Consider the following 17,948-nt stretch of genomic DNA (forward strand, 5'->3'; position numbering starts at 1 on the left):
GAATTCTATTCTAAAACTGCAAAGCTTAATTCTGCATGTGCTTTGTGTATAATAGGGAAAGTAAAGGTGTAAGTCGCTCAATTGTGTCTGACTCATTGCTACCTCATGGACTAGAGCTCGCCAGGCTCCTCTGCCCATGAAATTCTACAGGCAGGAATACTGGAGTGGGTGGTCATTCCCTTCTCCAGGGGAATCTTCTCTATCCAGGGTCTGAACCCAGGTCTCCTGAATTGCAGGCAGGTTCTTAGCTGTCTGAGCCACCAGAGAAGCCTTTGCATATAAGACATATACAATAAATATCTGTTTAAAAGAAGCTGTTAGGGAAACACTTTTCTAATGGAGACCATCAACAGTTTTACAGATTGGTGGATCTAGGAGCAGAAGCAATGTCATCCACTTATATGGTAGCTATCACTTTTAATAGGGGGCTTCCCAGGTGGTGCTAGTGGTAAAGAACCCCCCTGCCAATGCAAAAGACATTAAGAGCCATGGGTTCCATCCTTGGGTTGGGAAGATCCCCTGGAGGAGGGCATGGCAACCCACTCCAGTATTCTTGCCTGGAGAATCCCATGGACAGAGGAGCCTGGCGGGCTACACAGTCTGTAGGATGGCAAAGAATCGGCATAATTGAAGCAACCTAGCCCACATCACACACTTTTAATAAGGATTAGAGGAGTCATAATTTCTTCCCAAGATAAAACAACAAAAATCAAAACCTTGGGTGTCTGACAGTGAAAACATTTGTACCAAGTTGGTGAGTCAAGGAAAACAAAGCGATTTGAGATATTTTGTACTGTGGCCTGGAAACTTTACATCGTTTACCTGCTAAGTGCAAATGATCTTAGCCTTCAAGCTCTACGGAAGTTTTTGACTTGTAGGCCAATGTGTTGATCTTTAATCAAAATGTCTGGGGTATGGCAGGATCAGTACACAGCTGTATGCATTTGCATAAGAGAATCAAAAGTCTTAACTGAAGGAAAAGAGGTATGACGTCTCTGAAGGATGATCTGGTGCCTTTTGTCTACAGAGAAACCACAGTTTGGGTAAGAACCACAGTATAACAACTAATTAATTGGGAAATTATATGGACTATATTATATGCAGTCATAGCTACTACATTGGGGTTTCTGAATCAAAGTCAAAATCCATCTCTAAAATCTTTACCCTCAGAGTAGAGAAATTTTTTTACAGTAAATTTATCTTACTTGTAATACCCATACATTTTGTTCTGTGGTTTAGCTTTTTTTTTTTTTTTTTCCCCTTAAAGTGATTTGTATTTATCTTGTTTATGTGTCCTTTATTTGGAGTCTGATTTTTTGTCTCCACTTGTTTCTCTCGATGACCTTCTTTGCTCCTGACTGACATTTTGAGGAAAGTGGTGTCTTTGTGTACTCTACTGTCTCTGAAGTTTGGAACGGAAACACAGAGGTCTCTGCCTTGCTTCTATTTTGTCTACTCTTACCCATTCCTTTCTCTGGTACATGGTTAACAATGACAACAAAAAATCCTCACTAGGATCCTGGCCCTGAGAGCCTGAAGAGTAATTTATTAATCTGCTATTTGTTCAAAACTGCTGTCCAGTCTTTAGACACAGCATAGCCTGTAATGGATCAAGAGAAGGTCCTATTCCTGATTCTGAGAAGTGCAAACCTGACAGGTGTCAGAGGTAGGTGACCTTTAAAGAAAATATTAACAGAGAACAAAAGTATTAGATGGTTTCTAAATGAGCCAAGGCTACTCACCCAGCTGCCCTTGAGCAATAAAAAAGGAAAGTCAGGGCATTATACACCGGGTCAGTGATAAAAGCCATGAAAAAAAAAAAATCTAAGTTAGACAATGCTGATATTGGCAGTCCTTGAATGCTATTAAACACACACACACTTCTTTTAGAGAAATGCTTAATGGTGCACAATTAAGCGATCTGTAGAACTGAATGACCTTTAAATTGCTGTAATCTCATGAAGGAAACCTTTCACATACAGCATCTACTTTTGAAAGAACCTTCACATGAAAATATTGCCACTAATTCAGCAGGGCATGCCAGACTCATGTCCTGCATCTTGCTCCCTTTTGGAACCCTGCATTACTGGAGAAAAGCAAAGATCACCAAAGATGCTTACCTTAAACATGTTAATCAACCAAAAGCCATCACAGTTTTATAATTCAAAAACAAGTTTGGTGGTGAGCTCAAAAGAAAGATTATAAAGGATCGAGTGCCCGCCCCCACCAAATCTGATCTTCTATCTTTTCTTTCAAACAAAATCCTTTTGATTACAATATTTTCTGTTTCCCCTACTTTTGTTCTTGTTCAGGTTTTTTTTTTTTTTTTTTTAGGAAACAAAAAGACATGCTATCGAAAACTCTTATACTGAACTGTGAAATTAGTTTTGAATCTTGAGGATCATTTTTCCCCTAAAACTTATACTTTAAGAAAAAAAAAAAACCTACAGAAAATGTAGTGCAATGATCACTACAATTCATTTATATTCTCTCTTGCTCTCAACATATAATTGTGTATAACAATGGATTTATTATTTTCATTAATCTACTTGAGATTAAGTTATAAGGTAGACATCAGAATACTTTTCTAAACACTTGAGCATGTAGTTCCTAAGAACTAGGAGAGTCTTCTGTAAACCACAAAGTCATTAGCACATCCACTTAATTTAACCTTGACCATATGTGTGTGTGTGTGGTAGTAGTTCAGTCGTGTCCAACTCTTTGCAGCCTCATGGACTATACCCTGCCAGGCTCCTCTGTCCATGGGGATTCTCCAGGTAACAGTACTGGAGTGGGTTGCCATTCTCTTCCCCATGGGATCTTCCCAACCTAGGGATTGAACGCAGGTATTCTGCATTGTAGGCAGATTCTTTACCATCTGAGCTAACAGGGAGGCGCTGCTACCATATATACATAGTACATATTCAAATTTCCCCAGTTGTTTCAGGAATTTCCTTAGACTGTTTTTTTGTTTATATGTTTGCTTTTGGATCTAGAATCTAGTTAACTATCAGGTATTGTATTTAGTTGTCATGTTTCTTTCGTTGCCTTTAGTCTGAAACATTTCCTCACTTTTTAAGGAGAGAAGTCAGCTATGATATTGATTTCTGAAGACTCCAGGCCAGTTATCTTGTAAAATATCCCACATGACCTGGATTTGTCTGATTTCTTCCTCACAGATGCAAACATTTTTGACAGGAATATGACATAGGTGATGCTGTATGCTTTTTATTAATCATATCAAGAGGCACATGTCAGATCATCTTCATTGGTTATGGTCACTTGGTTAAGTGATCTCCACCAGATTTCTCCATTGTTAAGACTCTTTTCTTCTTTGTAATTAATATGCAATCTGTGGAATGATGCAATGAGGCATGATATCATTGTGAATAATATGTTCTCCAAAAATCTTTCACTCTTTATTTTCAACATATATTGGTGAGTTTTGACTAAATCTATTACTGCATTGGTTGCTGCAAAATAATGATCTTTCAAAGTCTATCATTCCTTTTACATACATTAATTAGCTAGTATTTTTCTATGAGGAGACATTTTTCTTTATCTGCTTGCTAGTTTTCTCAAAGTATCGACTTACAGATTCGTTTTGAGACTCAAATTGTCCCAAATGGACCAATTTAGGCTTAAAAATGAAATTTTGATTTGGAAGTACACTCGATATCTGTTTGTGACCTTAGTAAATTTCAACCATGTTTTCTTTCTTCCTTTACCTTTGTAAGGATTATTGCCAATGTCATGGCTAATCTCTCTTTCTTATAGAGATATAAGTGAATAACAAAGATTTATTGTTAAGTGCTTAATAACATCTTTTATTATTTGTAACAACTTATCAACTCTAAGGCAACAATTATGAAATGACTTAAAATAAATGATGGTGTTAAAGGTATCCTATACTTGTAGCCTGATTTTTCAAAGGACCAAGAACAGTGGCTGACCTTCAATGGACAGCCAATAAAAGTTAATTGAATGCATTGAATTAATAATAAAACCAAAATGTCAAAGTGATGAAGCAGAAGCCAAAAGATTGAAATAATATATATTAAGGGTATAATTGTATAGAAATAAGTAAAGTACTTTTTTATTCATCAGTGACTTTTATCTCCTTGTTGAAACTTGAAATTTCCACCACATTGCTACCACTACAGTTCAGAAGATAGTCCTTCCCAGAGAAAGACAAATATTGTATGTTATTTACATGTGGAATCAAAAGAATAGAATGAATGAATATAACAAAAGCAGACTCACATATAAAAAACAAACTAGCGGTTACCAGTAAGGAGAGGAATGGGGAAAGGGCAATATAGGGTAGGAGATTAAAGAGCACAGACTACTATATGTAAAATAAATAAGATACAAGAATATATTGCATAGTATAGAAAATATAGCTAATATTTTACAATAACTTTAAATGCAGTTTAATCTATAAAAACATTGAACACTATGTTGTACACCTGAAACCAATATAATATTGTAAATAAATGATATTTTATTAAAAAAAATCATCCTTCCCTATCTTTCCCTTATTTGATTTCATGAAGAATACATACTGCTGCTGCTGCTGCTGCTGCTAAGTCTCTTCAGTCGTGTCCGACTCTGTGAGACCCCATAGATGGCAGCCCACCAGGCTCCCCCGTCCCTGGGATTCTCCAGGCAAGAATACTGGAGTGGGTTGTCATTTCCTTCTCCAATGCATGAAAGTGAAAAGTGAAAGTGAAGTTGCTCAGTCGTATCTGACTCTTAGTGACCCCATGAACTGCAGCCTACCAGGCTCCTCCATCCATGGATTTTCCAGGCAAGAGTACTGGAGTGGGATGCCATTGCCTTCTCCAAGAATACATACTAGAACTATATAAATAATAATAGTCCCTAGGAGTTCTTTTGATTCACCACACTGGTAAATGAGTAGTCTTTCTTTGCTATAGATTTCTGTTGCTTCCTAGACCAATAAGGAATAAAATAAAATAAAGTAGACTTATTTTGTCAAATAAGTCTATCTCTGGGATAACAAATTGCTTATAAAAATTAGAAAGTGGGGTCCAAAAGAGGTCTTTGGACTTTGGACAAAGCGCTAAAGATAGGAAATATGGACTTCTCTATGAGAAAACTATGAATGGAAACTAACAAATAGAGGCAGTCACGCACATTTCGTACAATTTAAAAAAAAAATCTGACTCTAATATAAATTTACATTAACAAAAACACCACACACGTAAATTGTGTCACTGTAGATTATCTACAAAGTGGATAATATGCTCATGGATTATTCAGAGCTGACTGTAAATAGTTTAACTCAACCAGGATACTTGATCCTACCAGAAAGTAGTAAATCACTCACTTCTCAGAGGCTTAGTATTATTTTCAAACCACTCTCAAGTCATTTAGTACAAGGAAGGGAGTAATTTCTTCTTCCTAAATTTCTTTTGCACTTTTGATTGAAGTTTTACCTGTTGACATTAGTTCATAGGCCCAATATTTCTCCATTTTATCAAATAAGGCCAAATACAGTTTATGATTTTAGGTTGTTTTAACAACTCCGTTTCTATTGTAATATATGAATGGGAGAGGTGAAATCATATATAAAAACAGAATTTGCACTGAAAATCAAGGAGGTTAAATCATTCTTTAAAGAAAGATAGGAAATTGTGCAGTGGCCTTTGAAATGATGCCAGAGACACGTAGAGCAAAATGGTCTACTTTTTAGATAGCTTGTTTTATAGCAAGCAGATTCAATTTAACATGTATTTTACCTATAAATATTCTACTGGGATCCTTGTATATATTAGGAAGACATTTTCATTCAAACCATATCAACTGCCCTCCAATATTTATCTTGTTTCATTTGTAGGTCTTATATAACATCTTTGATTAATTTTCAGGCCTTGAGGTGCTATTTATTAAATTAGGGACACAGCCCACTAAATTAATAAATTATTATTGTGGAGGCACTCTTGTATTCTGAATGTATAAGTACATTGCTTAAATTACTGTCAGGGAATAATTTACACATGAAGAGGCTCTGGTGGTTAAAATGGCTTTGTGTGTTTCTTATCTCTGGACTAGGTGCTTAAGTGGGTATCAAAGCAATTGTTTTTTCAAAGTGGTAATGATTTGTACTATTCAGGAGTTTCCAATACACTATTCTAGAGCTGTGAATTAAATGTAATGTTAAAAAATAACATTTTGACTAAAAATCTTCATAAAAAATGGAGATTGTTTTAAATGAGAAAATATGCTCGTGATCTTGAAAGGCTTTGTAAGCTTTCTTTGACTGTGAGTTTTTTTTTTTTTATTCCTTAAAAGAGTTGCAATAAGGTGAACATAGAAAACACTTCAGATCAAAGAAAAAGAAATTAACTTGGCTGCTGTTGCAAAAAAAGATGCTATTCCCCTCCTACCTTATTGAAAGGTGGAATAAGGACAATGCTCCTGGGATTCTAATCTTGTTTCACTCTTTTTCCTATCCTTGGCATGTTTGAGTCACATTTGCATGCTGCTTGCTTATGTGTGACACACGTCTCCATCCCAAATTTAGGCATTATAAAATTTAAAATAGAGATAAGGTTTTGATAAAGTATCTCCTTTGGGTCATAGACTCTGAGAGAGCGGGAATCCTGTCATTCTTATATTCTTAGAGCCTAGCTCTGTGCCTGGCACTGGAATGGGAGAAATATCATTTTGGTGAATGAACATACTGGTGAAGTATATAGAAAAAGTGCACTATTATAGAAAAAAATCCCTAATTATTCTGAATCTAATATTTGCAAGATGTTTGGTTATGTGTATCTCATCATCTATTTTTTCCCCATGCATTATTCTTCCTTTCCCCCCAAAATCCAGACAGCAAAGAATGAGCAAGGGTTAATTTTAATTGATCTAATTATTGGAGTTTATACATCAATAATCTTTCACAATTAAGTAAAACTGTATTAAAAAGCAACACCCTAATTACTCTTTAAAGAAGTTATGTGGTGCTAGAACATCCAAACTGGCCTCAGCTTCTGAAAGAAACAAATCAATTGCAAATAAAAGGACTGGAACCAGAAGATGATGCAGGGAAGTAGCCATGGTGGTAGCAGTGATCCAGTAGTGAAGATCCATCCCGGACATATTCCTCTTTTATTCTCCATCAAGTATTTTATTTGATATGATGATGTCAATTGCTTTTCTTTTCTGCTCCTCAAAAACTAACTCTATGTTGGTTCACACTCTGCCAAACACTGCAATATGAATTTTGGTAAGATAATTGTTTCTTTGGATACACAAATGGTTTTTATCCCTCATCACTTCCATTTTATTTTGGGGAGGGGGTGGTATTTAGAACTGAAAAAAATTGGTTGAAAAACTTATTTGCAAAATACTTTCTATAATTACACTGTCAAGTACCCAAAGGGTTGTTTCATATTTGCACCTCACCTGAAGTGCAAAGAGCTTCAGATATGCTGAATACAAAATTAACCTGTTGTTAATCCTGTTTTGAATCCTTTTAATTAATAGACAGTTTCTAGAATAGGCTATAAGTAATATATTGGCATAAATTGAAAGACTGGCATAAATTCCTTTGCTCAAAAGTAGAATCTGGAGTATTCAGGGTTGTATTTTCTTTTCTTTCTTTTCCCCCATCCTGAGTTTTTCTTGTTGTTGTTGCAAAGAGGTCACATAAGGACGTCCGTGGAAGGGCTCCTTGCGCCATCTACTGACGGAATCTGTATTTCCAGGGTCCGGAGAAAGAATTACCCTTAAGGTTTTTAAAGCATTCTTTGAGAAAGGAGAAATAATGGTAAAAGATCTTCTCTGATTCTATGGCTTAGATGACTCCTGGAATAAATCTGAATTCTGCGAGCACGTAATTCAGAAAGGAGACATCAGTCCCTCAGCGCAGTATGAATCATAGGAAGAATCCCAAGACAGCCCTGATGGCTTTGGAAGAAGTTAGCCAAACCCCGAAGTCAACTCAAGCGAAGAATGGATTATTATTTTTCACCCGTGTGCTAAGCTAGACTCCCTGCCTAATGGTTGCGCTTTATAGGAAACGGCTTTATTAATGGCACATCCAAATAGCCATCAATTTTCTATCTTATTATTCCAAAGGACTTCTTTCCAATTTGATTATTTTATTTAACAATTTAATAATGCATAGCAAGTAGGTCCATCCTTCACTTAGATCCTAACACACAGTTTGTTTGGGTGCATGTCAACTTAGTTCTTATATACAAAAACAGACACAACCACACATATGCCTGCAAGATGACATGCATCAGTGTACATGTGGGTCAGTTGAGAATCTAAATTCTTGGACTTGGATTAAAATGTTTCTATCCGCAACCGTTCTCTCCATTATTTTACTAGGTCCAGTTATTTTACTAGGTCCAGTAAAAGGGTGGGAGGAATTGGGATCCACCTGTAAAAGCTTTCTTGGTTTTAAGTGGGAGAGAACAGAGTATCAGTTTTAGGGGTTCAAGCCACTCAAGTTGGAGGCTTGCAGTGGAAATTAAAATTGGCCCGAAGCGGTCCGATCTAATTCTGGTTATCTTCATGTGAGCAGCTGGAAGGACTGACAAATTAACATCGAGGATCCCCGATGTCCCAGCTAACTCCTTTTCCCTATATCGCTCTCTTTAATCCAAGGGCCCAGACAACTCGCTTTCGTGGTTTTAAGAAAGAAAAAAATGAAAAGAAGAAAGCAATATAGTTGAGCCAAAAACATAAAAGAGAGGCAAGTAAAGAGGGAAGACAGGGAGAAGAGAATGAAACCAGGGGAAAGATTCAGAAAGAAGTTGGGAGGTAGGAAAAAGGGGAGAAAAGAAAGAAGATAAAGGGAGCAAAAAAAGGAATGAGGGCTAGGAAGATGCAACGATCCTTCTATAACGAACCGAAGTTACACCCATCTTTCACTTTCAAATCAATCGTCTAGATCTTATCCGTTTCCTTTGTAAAGGTTGTCTGTGTTGCTAAAGGAAGCTAGTCAGTCCTCCTACCCCGTCCCACGCGTGTCTGTGCTGTTCTACCTCGGCCACCGAGACCAAGTAAAATCCGAGTGGAAACCTTTGTAGAAGCGCGACTCTGGGAACACTCCTGCGACTGGTTATCACCCGGGAGCCTAACAGGATTAATACCCAGAGATGGATTACGTTAGCTGTCACCAATACGCCTAAAGATTATAATCCAATTTATGCACATTACAGTCAGTATTAACTTTATCTGCTATTTTAAGACTCCTAGTTGCCCCCCCGCGTCCTTAGAGGACAATTTTTCACGTTCTGATGAAACCCAGCAGGCTGTCAGGAGTGGGACCCTTCCCCAAAATACAACTCCCAGCCTGGTCCCGGAAGGTCTGCACCCAGCACTCCCAGGTATCTCGCGATGCACCTGGGCACCGCTTTGTGGTGCCTTCCATTTGTGGATTACCAACGCGGGAGGCGTTCCCTGGGAAGGAAATAGCCTTCTTATTTCTTGCTCTTGTTCATTTCATTTTAAAATTTTCGGTAGCGGTAGCAGAAGGGCGGGGTGAGAGGATGGGAAAGGGGGCCAGGGAATCATTGCCGGTTATAAAACTGAGCGATTGCTTTTAGATGCTGTTTGAAAGGGTGGCATTTCTCTCGCTCTGTCTTTAAATAAGTTTGTTTGGGTGTGAGTTCTTGCCTTTTCAGCACAAAACCGTAAAAAAGACGTGGTGGAAAGTAAAAGAAACCCCCTCTCTTCCCGGAGCGTGCTAACTAACGCCAAAGACTTAATTTAACACCCTTTCTCCGGCGGCTGGGGGCTCTAAGCAGTGGCTACATTCCAGCAGTTTTAATCCGTTTTTTATTGTAGGGAGAGAGCAGTTTACACAGAGACTGGGATGGCTCCCCAGCTGGCCCCTCTCCCCACTCCAGCGCCCCCTCCCCGCCCTCCTCCCCACCCCCCAGCAGGAACCTGTTACTTTAAGCGAGGCGTTCCAGTGTGGCCGTGCTGGCAGCCCGGGTTTCGGGAGGTGGCCGGTGATTGGCTCTTTCGAGCTCCCCCTGGCTCGCTCGCTCGGCCTCCCCGCGCGCTCCGCCCCGCCCGCGCGCCCTCCCTCCGCCCCGTGAGGCTCGGAGCCCCGGTGTCAGGCGCCACGGCGCATGCTCCGGAATCTCATCCTCTGGCCCTGGAGCTGCTGCTGCTGCTGCTGCTTTTGCTTTTGGGGCTGAGTTTAATAAGCGAGCGAGCGAGCGAGCAAGCGATCGCGGGGGGAAAAAGGCAGAGAATGTCCGCCATCTACCCTCCGCTCCTGGGCGCGCTCTCATTCATAGCAGCCTCTTCATGAATTACAGCTGAGGGGGGCGGGGGAGGGGGGGTACCACACAACACCCCAGCAAACCTCCGGGCCCCCAGGCATGGCTAGCTCGGTAAGTACCTGCAAAAATAATAATAAAAGACCCCCCCCCCACCCCGCCCCCGTGCCTTTCCTCCCTCGCCCTGCGCCGCCACCGCAGCCCAGACAGCGCCAGCGCTCAGCGGTTCCAATTAGAGAAAGGTTGGTACGGCTTGCAGGGAGCTGCTGCCTCTCCCTCAGTCTCCGTTCCCCTCCCTCTCACCCCCCTCCCCGGCGCGCGCGCACACACACACACTCACACACTAACACACACTAGCCCCTCCACCCCCCGCGCCTCCCTCCCTCCTCGCCTCTTTGCAATCGCAAGAAGCGCACTCTCGCTCACACGCGCGCACTCACACACACACACACACACACACACACACGGTGGAAGGAGGCGAATAATAACTCAGCCATATTTCAGCCGCCGCCGCCGCCGGGAGCCGCGGGCACAGTCGGGGGACGCGGCGAGCAGCCTCGCTGGCCGCTACGATGGTGCGTTCTCCGCGGCGCGCGAGTGTGAGCCGGAGTGAGCGGGCTGACAGCAGCGGGGCCGCACGCAACTTTGCCCCCGCGCCGGGCTGTGCGCAGTCGGGGCTCCGCGGCTGTCCGCCCGCCGCCCTGCCTTTCTGAATTTCATTTTTTGGGGGAGGTGGGAGGTACTTTGGGGCCACTTTGGTTCTTGGAAGTGTGTTGCGGGGGCTTTCTTAGGCTGGTCTCGCCGATCGCGTGGGGCTTTTCGATGGGGGTGCGGGGTGCATTAAGTTATGGACGCCTCGGCGTGTTTTCCTGCGGGCGTGTGTGCGTGTGTGTGTGACGACGTCTCATTTTTGTTGTGCACAAACCCCGTGGTAAGAACACGGGAGTTTGTGCCCATCGGCAGAGGCAGCTTGTAGTTTCCATTCCGCCTGGCACAGCGCTCCACACGCACGCACACACACACGTACACAAAGACTTCCTCGGCGTGTGTCTGTCGCCGCAGCACTTTCGGGGTGGGGGCTTGCGAGAACCCCCTTCGGGTGTCCTAGCTACCTCCCCTCCCACGGCGGGCAACCGCCCCGGCATCGCCTCCTAATTGTCTCTAATTTGTTTCCGATGCATTCGTTGTCGTGCTTGTAGTGGCTGAGTGTGCTGGCTTCTCTTAACCCTTCCCCCCGCCCCCCGCCCCGACCACCGGACCCCCTTCCCTATCGGGGGTAACATTCCGTTACAATCCCGGCCTGTATGGATGCGGGCCCGGGGGTGCCGGGGGCCGGGCAGGCCGGATAGGCTGCATTTGGGGGGTGTGGGGTGTGCGCGCCCACGCGCGTGAAACGTGGATGCAGAGGGCACTGCCGTTTCCTTTTATGTGCGTTTCAAGAAGGAGGAAAAAAAAATGTCAGGCGCAATGTTCAGTGTCGAACGGTCGCCTTCCTGTTGTTCACGGCTGTCTCTCCTCCCCCCTGCCCGCAGTGTGCCGTGCAGGTGAAGCTGGAGCTGGGGCACCGCGCCCAGGTGAGGAAAAAACCCACCGTGGAGGGCTTCACCCACGACTGGATGGTGTTCGTGCGCGGCCCGGAGCACAGTAACATACAGCACTTTGTGGAGAAAGTCGTCTTCCACTTGCACGAAAGCTTTCCTAGGCCAAAAAGAGGTAGGGCTCGAATACAAAAGGAGCTTGATAAAAAATGTCTTTGCTGGCGGTGGAAACAATCGCTTGGTCCGGGCGGTCCCCCTGCCCCTCTCCCCGCCCCCCGCGTCGCGCTCGCCGGCGTAGCTCGGGACCGGGGTGCGCGGCGCCGCGCTGGCCAGGTCCCCGCTCCCGCCCGCGCGCGCGCCACTTCGGCTCCTTGAAAGTCACCGCAGAGAAAGGACCGTCAGGTGTCGAGTGTTTATTCATCCCAAGCCAGCTCTCACCGGTCCTCTGGGGTTAGCCGCGGGTTCTGCGGGGAAACTGCAATTAGTTGCTGGGTTTGGAGGCGTGGGGAGTGGGGCTGGAGGGAATAAACAGCTTGCGCGTTTTTTTTTTAAACCTAGGGAAATTGAGATTTACCTGTGTTGTTAGCAGAGGATGCATGGGATGTAGTTATTGTTCCGTCTTGAGAAGTCGCCTGTCTTTAGGATCCTCTCTGCCTTCCTGCTTGTGTGAGGCGTTAGGTGCCAGCTGTCATAGACTTTTCTTTTTTGTGGGTTATCCACCCCGACCTCCCACCGTCAGGATTTTATGTTCAGTTGGGAGTGGGGGGAGCAGGGCGCCTTAGCCCCCTGATGGCAGTTGATTGCTCATTCGATTTTGAGCCACGTTCATAAGTGTTTGCCCAATGTGATCTGCAGGGGAGAGGGTCCCTGCCAGAGGTCGAAGCTAAGTTTCAGAGGAATGGCGTTGTCTTGCCTTCTCCTTCAGTCTTCCCTCACCTTGGTTTTTAGCAGCCTTGGTGTCTGGTTTGCATAATTCTGCTCAGCCTCTGAGGTCTCAAAACATTTTCCATAAAGGACAGTTTTGGGAAAAAGAGGAACGGAGTGTTATTTTACGAGACATTTAAAGAGGGTTTGAGAAATCCCAATTTCTGGTCCCTTCAGCCTCTGGAAAGCTACTGACCTGTTGTTTTAGTTGGATTAGTGGAGGTAACAGTACAAATACAGTAAGGTGCTTTGTTTGTGATCAGGTTTATTTATCTAAGTGGACACAATGGTTAGCAGTTATCTTCCATTTGATCCGTAATCTTTATTGGCATCTAGAACTCCTGCAGTTTCTTAGCTTAACATCATAATAAATCCAGTCTGCTTAGAGCTACGGTGGAAATTATTGAACATTCAAGGGCTTGAATAAAGAAAGGAGAAATGTGTGCCTTAGAGGTGGCAGAGGTTTGTGTTGACGCTTATTTTTGTTTCCAGAGCTCCTGTAATGGGTCTTAGGATTGTATGTTTTGCCTATAATGGTTTGTTTTACAGCTGCTCTTGAAAACTCCAACAGTTGAATTTGATGGGCTTTGCTGGTTGGTTAATAAATGAGTCCAGCTTCTTACAGAGGGGTAGGGATATGCATGGCCTATTGGAAATAACATTTAGATTTTGTTAGCACTTTGTATCAGAAGATAGCCAGAGATAGTATACTTAATTTTTCCTCTGAACTGTGATGAAGATGAGTATTGTCAAGTTTCTGTCCCTCTGTGAGGTTGGGTCTGATGTTTCTTGGGATCTTGTTTTTCGTTTTCCATCTGTCCATAGAGCCACAGCAGAGGAGTTTAAACAAAAGAAACCACCTTCTAAGATCCTTGCTTGGTACACACTGTTAGGACTACTTGACTGTCTGTTCACTTCCAGGTGAAACACCCTTAACAACAACAACAAAAAAGCAATATTTATTGTATTAGGAAAACTAAGCCAGTTGGCCGAAGATGTAGCTCTTAAGATAACTTTGTTTAGGCTGCTTAACAATCCACAAATTGGCGTTATGAAATTAGAGGTGATCAACCTCTCCACATTTCACCACTGTTTCTCTGCTTCAGTGGGTGTGTGTGGTGATGTCTCCTTTTATTTCCCATACTTAATGATTTTCTGTCCAGCCTGAGGGGACATGAGAGTGCTGCCTGCACAGCCCACACCTGGGAGTTTTGTTGCTAGGTGTGGTAAGTGGTTTGATAACACCAAGGTCTTCTCAGACCTCTCTAGTGAGAGATGTATGCTTGTTGGTAGGGTTCTTCAATTTTTATTCTCAATTGTGGAGTTTCTTGATGTAGTCTATAAGCCATTGTTTCAAAATGTTTATTTTTGGATTTTTATTTGTATGTGTGCTTCCCATGATGTGACAAGTCCTGGGAAAAATGCCAGCTTACATAGCCCAGGAGAGACCTTGTCATACTGTAATTACACATGATTCAGATTGCAAGAGAAGGTTTCTCTGTTCATTGGGAATAGTTAGTTGTAAATTCAAGTAACACCAAACATGCCACTTAATCCTGGGGACTTATTTTTTGGCTTATGAGGTCTTTTGAAATGATAAGAATAAATCCAGAATAAGAATGCCAGGCATTTCTAAGTCTACTTCTGTACCTTTTAAAGTGTTATATATTTGATATTATAAATAAGGGGATTGAAAATGGAAGAAACTGCAAATGGCTTTGTGAGAAATCTGAGTTACAAGAAATGCATGCTGTAAACTGTAAATGGCTATTAATAATACCAGTTTCAGTCACTTCCAAAATGTATGGTAGTTGATAAACAGAAGTGGACTTAGATCTGAGGATGAACTGCTCAAGCCATTAAGATGGATGAGTTCTTAGTTTCATAAATCTTTGGTTTGGAAAAGCAAATTGATTTTCATGTTGATTTCCTTTATTCTATAGTAATATTATGAGAACTTATAGGGGAAAAAATTACAGTAAATTCAACTTGTTGCCCATTGAGGATTACGTATGCCATTTCAAAACTGAACTAATTGGACTTGAATTGATAAGATTTTACTCTGTCCTAAAGACAGTTTCATTTAAAACTACTAGCACAAAATCCTAGAAAGGAGATTTTGATGAAATAGTGCAGCCTGGAATATCCATTAGCCATTACAGAATAGGCATGTCAAACTATAATGCATTTTAAAACTATCTGCTTGCAAAAAAAGACTATATCTTATTTATTACTAGCACAGATTTATAATAGTCTGGTATGACTGAAATGAATAGTCACATTCAAAACATTTCATTTAAAATATTAATGTTTTCATTTTCAGTATCATGTGAATTTGAGTGAACTTTCTTTTCAATTACTGCCATCCTTACTATTGCAATCTGTTCCATTGACATTTACGATATGAAATCTGTTGCTTATTATTTTATGTAAGCTAATTTGGCCACTGGTATGATTTGATAGCTTATTATTTGCAGCCTTAGTCCTTTGAGTGGGCAGATAAAGCGCAGTAAATCTGTACTTGTAACTTTCCTTTAAGTGTTTGAGCCCGGTTTTACTGTGTAGTTCTGATTTGTGTTAGTCTTCCGAAATAGTTTGAATAACTTTTTATCAGGGTATCTAAAATTTAAGGGCTTACTAGTTGAAAATATTGTGTGCACCTGGTGCATTTTGTCTCCTGAGATATTTAAAAGGTTTATAGAAGAAAAAAAAAGGTGGGTGACTATACTGATACAGTCCATGAGTGTTATGAGATTTGTGTAGAATTCTGTATGGAATTAAGATGACCAGTGAGAACAGTTTTACAGCTTGACATTTTGAAGCAACACAAAGTATAATTTACCAAAGCGCATTTAAAAAGCTGAATTGCTAGAGGAAATCTCGTGCTGTTAGTAAGAATGTAAATTGCGCACGGACATTTTGGAGGACATTTGGCAAAATCTATTAAGGTTTTAAATGTTTATGCACGTCGACCCAGCAATTTTACTTCTAGGAATTTTCCAACAGATATGGCTTCACAACTCCACAGAGTTACAGCATTTTTTTGGACTGTATTTGGATAGCAAACATTTGGAAGCAATCCATAGAAGGAACCTCAGTGGGGTACAGTTAGATCTTGGTGATCTATTTAAAAAAGAGGGTAAATCTATTTGTAGATGCAGGAAGATCTTCAAGAGATGTTAGGTGAAATAAGGTAATCAATGTAATCCCATTTAAAAAATGTGCTTATACAGATAAAAAGTATATGTATGTATGTGGATAAAACAAATTCTGGATGAATGAACATCAAAGTCTTACTAATAGTTTTCTTAAGTGGATGCTATGGTATTGGTGGTGATGAGAGGTTTTTTTTTTTTGATAGTGTTTCATTTTTTTAAAGATAAATGTTAATTCTTTACATTTAAAGCCTTCAAATGAGCACTCATTACTTTTTAAGACAAAACAATGAGAGTAAATACTACTGCCTTTTGGACATGGATTACCATGTAGTTCTCTAAAAGTGCTCTTGAACTTTCTTGGGTAGATGTTGTTGACCAGTGATGAGGAGGAATTAGATTTACGAATTTTTATGTAAATTGTATGTATTAATATTGCCTGTATTTGAAATTAACCAGAAATGGTTTAAACAAATTACTTACTAATTTACGAATAACAATCATCAGCCCATTAGGTGAGTGTATAGATACTATTTTAATGAAAAATTATCTTCTAAAACAAAAAGAAAAGTGAGAGGAGTAGCATCATTTTATTTGTGTTTGTATGCAGTCTCTTAACTGTTTTGCTTGATAGAAGACAACCGAATCTGCTTATGTCTTCTGTACTTGGTCTGTTGTGTTACCACTCATCATATAGCCTTTGGAAAACTCTGCTGTACACTTATGAGAGAACAAGGGTGAAATGGCAAATGACGTCTTAGAGTTGTTATAAAAATAGTTTTAATTTTGCCAGTTCCTGGAAAAGGTTATGGGCATCCTGGGATCCGCAGACTTATACTTGGTGAACCTCTGATATAAAATAATCAAATACTACCTGACACAGATAAACAGCTCTGTTAAGATGTGGAAGGTGATTTTCTTTGTAACCACTATTATTGTTGCTAATAAAAATACTTATTTAGTGGAAAGAGAAAGGGTAAAATTTCCAAGGTATTTGCATGGTTAAATTCCAGTGTAACAATTATCTAACACATTTTTTTTTTTTTTTCTGAGAAGGAAAATCCAAACTTGGTTTTACTGGCTATATTTTATAGTTAACATTGCTGTCCGTTTTATGATGCAGAAGCCTTTTATATCTATTATTTTGGGTAACCCCCTGTAGAAGTACCTTTGGGAGGTAGACAGAGCTGGGAGATCAGTCAGTTTTATAATTTTTCTTTAAAGATTTTTTTTTGTTCCTTCTCTTGGCTCTTTGAAGTTTCCTTCTAATGGTCTTCCATGGACCAACCTGAGCCCTTTAGCTCTTTTCCTGATCAGCTAATACAGTGATACCCAGTACTTAACACAGCTTTTACAGTTCTAAGATGTGGAACTTTTTTGGTGTCTTTTTTTTTTTTTTTTAAATCTCTTAGTGACTTAAGTCTTCAAAAGAGAACTTGGAAAAGTTTAGATACTTGGGAACAGGGGAAATGTTAAACACAATTATAGCAGTTATGTAATTAAGCAAGGACTCAATATATTACTGAACTTACTGGACTTTAATCTTTATTGGCCAGATTTCAGGATATTTTTGATCTCTAAAACAATGTTTCACACTGTCCCAATAGAAATAATACAGAATTCTGTAGTTTTTTTTCCCTCCGCTTTTGTGTTTTCACTTCTCAACGAAGCTACTAATATGTAGGAGAGATTCTCTTGTCTCAGTGATACAAATTTATATTCTTTTAAAACATTTTGTGTGTGTGGCCAGAATCTCTTTACTTCATTCTCTTCCTCATAACAGCTACTTTAATCCATTAATCTTGTTTTCTCTTATATTTTGTGGTTCTTATTATTTCGTAGTGCTATATTTGCTTTTGGGAATATGATTTGTCTGAAAAGAGTTTTTGGGGAAATAATTTCCCATAGATGATGTTACAGGTAATTGACAAGTTTTTGTTATGTTATCATAGAAAGTGTGATACCTTACATTACACAGTGAGACATTACATTGCACAATTTTACAGTTTAGCCTTCATGAAGAATGCATATATTAATTTTTATATACAAATTAAAATTAT

The 17,948-nt window shown here is 40.5% G+C and overlaps 1 protein-coding gene across 3 annotated transcripts in view; it reads left to right on the top strand.

The window, feature by feature from the left end:
- MLLT3 (MLLT3 super elongation complex subunit) overlaps positions 1-17,948 on the top strand; it is a 324,734-nt gene that overhangs the window by 18,306 nt on the left and 288,480 nt on the right. The window contains exons 1-2 of one of the 3 annotated variants that reach the window (XM_055577939.1): positions 10,110-10,385; positions 11,804-11,984. In XM_055577939.1, the coding sequence (XP_055433914.1) occupies positions 10,374-10,385; positions 11,804-11,984 (193 nt within the window). In that variant the 5' untranslated portion in view covers positions 10,110-10,373. Of the gene's footprint in view, positions 1-10,109; positions 10,386-10,702; positions 10,847-11,803; positions 11,985-17,948 lie in introns of those variants that run through there. The other 2 variants (XM_055577940.1, XM_055577941.1) reach the window with 2 other exon arrangements.

This window comes from Bubalus kerabau, chromosome 4 (assembly GCF_029407905.1).
Source record: "Bubalus kerabau isolate K-KA32 ecotype Philippines breed swamp buffalo chromosome 4, PCC_UOA_SB_1v2, whole genome shotgun sequence".
NCBI lineage: Eukaryota > Metazoa > Chordata > Mammalia > Artiodactyla > Bovidae > Bubalus > Bubalus kerabau.